Source organism: Mandrillus leucophaeus, unplaced genomic scaffold (assembly GCF_000951045.1).
Source record: "Mandrillus leucophaeus isolate KB7577 unplaced genomic scaffold, Mleu.le_1.0 Scaffold27, whole genome shotgun sequence".
Taxonomy (NCBI): Eukaryota; Metazoa; Chordata; class Mammalia; order Primates; family Cercopithecidae; genus Mandrillus; species Mandrillus leucophaeus.
This window is the reverse complement of record NW_012102809.1, coordinates 3,287,323-3,292,664: the sequence shown is the minus strand read 5'-3', so window position 1 is coordinate 3,292,664 and position 5,342 is coordinate 3,287,323. Positions and strand designations below refer to the sequence as shown.

Here is a 5,342-nt window from a genome sequence, read left to right as displayed (position 1 = left end):
AACTTCACACCCATTAGGACGGCTGCTAGCAAAACCCCCAGAAATTATTGTTGGTGTAGATGTAGAGAAATTGAAGCCCTTGTATATTGCTGTTGGGAATGTAAAATGGAGCAGCCACTGTGATGAACAGTACTGTCGTTCCTCAGAAAATCAGTTATATGATCCAGTATTTTCTTTCCTGGGTATATAACCCAAAAGAATTTAAAACAGTGTGTACAAGAAGACATGTTTTTACACTCATGTTTACAGCAGCACTATTCACAATAGCCCAAAGAGTGGAAGCAATTTAAGTGTCCAAAAACAGATACATGGATAAACAAAATGTTGCCTGTGCGTGCAATGGAGCATTTTTTAGCCTGAACAAAGAACGAAATTCTGACACATGCTATTACATGAATCTGGAGGGCACTATGCTGAGGGAGGTAAGCCAGTCACAAAAAGACAAATACTGTGTGATTCCACTTATATAATAAGGTGCCTAGAGGAGTCAGACTTCTAGGGACAGAACATACAGTGGAGGTCGTCGGGGGCTGGTGGAAGTGGGAATGGAAAGTTGGTGTTTCCTTGGGACAGTGTTTCAGTTTGGGGAGATGGATTTTCGTGATGGCTGCATAACATTGTGAGTGTACTTAATGCCACTGAACTATACACCTAAAAGTGGTTTAAGTGGTAATTTTATGTATGTTTTACCACACTTAATGTTTTTTGCTTTGACTATATAATTCCAGCTTTATAAATGTTATAGACATTAATTGAAAGCTCAGTGGAGAAAAAAACCACTATTGCTTTAAGTCTATCGTTCTGCCTTAATTGGAAATAACTGGCAGATTTGTGGCTACTGTTGTAGCCTTGGCTTGAATAATTGGAGACAACAGCTTCTTTGCATATTGCATGACTGTCCCTCCAAGAGACCTTTTTGGTGTCAGTAAGTCCTGTGGGCACGGTGCTTGTAGGTGTTACTCATGGAAATGTCTGCCACCTGCAGTGTCCTCACTGGCCCTTTGGAGTTTCTTGAGTAGTAAAGGCAGTTTTGGCCTAAATACAGACTATGCAAAAGTTTTCATATTCTACTCTCAACATAACTCTATCGCATTAATTCCTGAATAAAAGGAGAGAGACATATATAATGTTTGAGTCGAATTTAATCATTTGACTTTCAGCAATCTTTGGTGAGGTCAGTATTTCCTTTTTTCCTGATATGTTGATTGGGGTTTCATCTCAGAAATGATAAAAATAGCTGTCTGTACAGTTTCAACACCAGTTACCCTAGTGCTAAGCAAAACAGTAGCATTGAGTTTTTAGGTTTTTGGTGTCACTTTTTCTTTTTCTTTTTTTTTTTTGAGATGGAGTTTCACTCTTGTTGCCGAGGCTGGAGTGCAATGGCGCGATCTCAGCTCACTGCCACCTCTGCCTCCCGGGTTCAAGCGATTCTCCTGCCTCAGCCTCCCGAGTAGCTGGAATTACAAGCACCCACCACCATGCCAGGCTAATTTTTGTAATTTTAGTAGAGACGAGGTTTTGCCGTGTTGGCCAGGCTGGTCTTGAACTCCTGACCTCAGATGATCCACCCGCCTCAGCCTCCCAAAGTGGGATTACAGGTGTGAGCCACCGCGCCCAGCCTGGTGTCACTATTTTTAAGTAACATACCTGACAACCAGTTCTTTATATACAGCAAGATCGTGCAGTTTAAAAAACTGCCATTTTTGTGCCACGCATCTTATGATGCATATTTCTTTAATCTTCACATCAACCTTTTGTGCTATTGCACTCCCCATTTATAGATGAGGCATCTGAGGCTAAGAAAGGTTAGGAAGCAAGCCCGCGGTGACACAGCTGAAAAGTAATTTTGAGCTGCTCAATTTCAGGACTCTATACTTGGATAATGATGGTGAAAGGTTAGGAAGCAAGCCCGGGTGACACAGCTGAAAAGTGGCAGAGGGGAGTTTTGGGCCCTCAGTTTCAGGACTCTATACTTGGATGATGATGATGATGATTGAGACATGGTGTGATCACAGCTCCCCACAGCCTCAAACTCCTGGGCTCAAGTGATCCGTCCACCTTAGCCTCCCAAGAAGCTAGGCCTACAGGCATACACCACCACACCTGGCTAATTTTTTTTTTTTTTATGTTTTTGTGGAGATAGGGTCTTGCTATGTTGTTTTATGCTGGTCTCCAACTCATGGCCTCAAGCAATCCTCTCAGCTTGGCCTCCCAAAGTGCTGGGATTACCAGCATGAGCCACGATACCTGGTCGTATACTTGGATTATTACATATTGTAAAAATCACTGTAGTAGCATTAACCTTTCAGTGATTTCTCTGAAATCAGCTGCTTCTAAGATCTCGAAGATTTACACTCCTGTTTTTATTTATGCCTTTATTATACTTAGAAAACGCTTTTCCTTTCATAAATACCACATTAAAATGTACCTCAAAATACTGCCTAAAACATTTTGTGATTAAACATTTTATTCCTGAAACCCTAACTTCACATGACAGACCCAAAGCAAAGATGATGATTGTAGCAACAAGTGGAAAATCTACCAAGCAGGACTGTGGGAGCTGGAAGCAGGTCTCTATAACCAGTAATAACCTAGGGTGTGAATGTCTGTTTCCGAACCGACAGTCTCGGTTCTCCTTTGCTGCTCTGTGTCGTCCTGCTTACTTGGCTCTGCCTGTTAACAGCAGTGTTCTTGTGGAGCTTGGGCCTTGTACGTAACTCCTCACAGGCAAAGCTGGTTCTTCCCACCATGGTGCTGAGAGAGTGGGGGTGAAGGGAAGGCCCCAGAGCCAGGCGCAGGGACAGCAGTGCTGCTGCAGGCCTCTCCTCCTGAGGGCCAAAAGGCACCGGCAGGGAGGTGTTCTTCTCACCATCAGCATCCCGTCTCCTGCTTGGCAGCAGGAGGGTAAAAGGGGATTATGCTCAGGAAAGGCAGCCTCCGTGGCAGAGGCACCATGGAGAACCCCCATCTGTCCCAGTGACACACACATCACATCAGTAGCCTGTAGTTGCGGTATAAAATTTTAAAAAGTGTATTAAAAAATGCCTCGCCCTCTTGCCTTTCAATATTAATTATTCAGCCTCTTTAGACTCTAAGAGATTTCAGAACACCATTTGGATGGTGGTACAAGGAGCAAACGGAACTCACCCAGGCCCCTCCAGCAAAGCCTGGACCCTCCCTCCATTTTCCCTTTTGGGCTGTAGGATCCAAGGCTGCATGGCGGCCAAGTAGTAACCGGACAGGTGTGGACAGGAGAGCCGAGGCTCATTACTTTACAGCAGTGCTCTTCTCAACCGGGGCAATTTTCTCCTTTCCTAGGACCATTTGACAATGTTTAGAGACATTGTTGTCACAACTGGGGGAGGGACGACGGGAGAACAGTGCCCCTGGCATCTAGTAGGTAGGGGCAGGGATGCTGCCAAACATCGTACAAGGCACAAGACAGTCCCCACAACAGAGAATTACCCAGCCCGAGACGCCGACAGTGCCAAGGCTGAGAGCTTGCTCTGCAGCCCCGTTTCAGGGGCGTGTATGTGTCTGCTAGAGTTGAGGGGGTTCACAGTCAGAATCAACAACACTGTTATCAGCCCAAGACACCAGAATCCGTTCCGACAGCCAGACTGACCATCACCACACCCTTCTCGTCCTCCCTCTGGGGAGAGCTAAGCACACGGCCTTCCCTGTCTGTTTAGCAAAATGCCAGTGGAGACGCTGAGCGGCCCACCCAGCTTCAGTCTTCTGAACTATTTTAGTTCTTTCATCCACCCCCAGGTTTCAGGTGGACTTTGAAAGGTTGGGTACTACAGGCACAATTCCCACAGTCAGGAGTTGTCCTTTTTCACTCTGGCACACAGAAAAATATGAAAATACTTTCACGGTACAGAGTAAACCGAGGAAGCCACTCAACAGTGTCAGCCCTGAGGTTCTGCTCTCACCCAGGCGTAGAGATCAGCACTTCCTGTTCCCTCTCCAGGGCACCCAGGCTGGGTGAAAGTACCAGAATGCCAGGAAGTAACTTTCAAAGTCAATCAAGAATTTCTGCTGTAGTCACAGTTAGTAGCAATTCCTTGCAACAACTGTCTGGGAGATCTGATGTTTCCCCCCTCCTTGGTACCCCTTTAAATCTGTTCGGTTAATTTGAAAACTGAATATAAATTCAATTAATTTAAAAAAAATCGATAATTTAATGGAGTGAAGACTGCATGTGATTCTTAGAGCCTATAGTGACTGATACGGTATTTGATATCCATGTTAACAGACTCTGTAACGTGGCAATGAGCTGCAGTTGTGATTCAAAAAGTCTCTGAACAGGGCTTAGAATTTTACTGTACTTTGTTCATAACAGGAGCCTACGTGAAGAAGACAGCACACAATTTTAAAAGTTGATTTTATGTTCTCTGAGTTTTTCTTCTTGCTTCAGCAAAATTCTAGGAAATGCCATAAGCTGAAAGAAAATGACCTTCCTCAGACATCTCTTCTCTCCCTTTCCAAACCCAATTAGGAGTCATTTTTTGATTGGTGCTAGGCCATTAAGAGGTCTTCCTGCTTATGCTTTCCTCGGAGCGGATTGTTGGCTGGGCGCAGTGGCTCATGCCTGATATCCCAGCACTGTGAGAGGCCGAGGCAGGAGGATCACTTGAGTCCAGAAGTTTGAGACCAGCGTGGGCAACAGAGTGAGACCCCTTTGCCGCAGACTTCTTTCCCCATTCCCTGGCTATGAAATACAGGAAACAATATTTCTGCAGACACAGAACCCCCATCAGTGAGGACAGAATTCTGAATGCTCCGAGGCAGCCAACTTTCTGGGGTTATTAACTAAGTGAGGAGTCCGCTTCAGCTGCCATAGCCCATCCAGGGTTAGTTCTGGCTGACGTAAATCAAGTGGTGCAGAAGGTCGATCCTGGCACACTGGTGGAGCACCTGGGCCAGCTTCCCCACTGTGGCTCCCTTAATGCCTTCCCTCATCACCCACTTTTGGAGCATCTGGTAAACCTTTTCTTTTAGTCCATCTCGCTCATAGTCATGGTCAATTTCATCAATCTGAGACTGTGTGAAGCCCAGTTTCCGGGCACAGTTTTTCCAGTGCTTTCCCAGATTTTCCCTGATTGGGTCCAGGTGTTTATCGGTCAGACTAGTGGTATTATCTGCCAAATGGGAAAGAGAAGAAGGTGTCAAGCTAAAGCCCATTCAAACATTCCAGCTTCCTGAACTGCTAAAAAACCCAAGTGAAATGAAGAGTACGAGAAGACAGGGAAAAGATAACTTCTTAGTTCTACAGCTGTTGCTGCACTGGAGACATTTCACATGCCTGCTAGCCCACATGGAGTCTTTATGTGAATTAC

The 5,342-nt window shown here is 45.2% G+C and overlaps 1 protein-coding gene across 1 annotated transcript in view; it reads right to left on the bottom strand.

The window, feature by feature from the left end:
* The window catches only part of BPHL (biphenyl hydrolase-like (serine hydrolase)), a 50,992-nt gene extending 47,774 nt beyond the window's left edge, over positions 1–3,218 (bottom strand). Inside the window, exons 1-2 of the mRNA XM_011984607.1 lie at positions 3,148–3,218; positions 2,664–2,886 (exon numbers count right to left, since the gene is read on the bottom strand). Coding sequence (XP_011839997.1) covers positions 2,664–2,886; positions 3,148–3,218 — 294 coding nt within the window. The remainder of the gene's footprint in view (positions 1–2,663; positions 2,887–3,147) is intronic.
* Between the last annotated feature and the right edge of the window lie 2,124 nt (positions 3,219–5,342).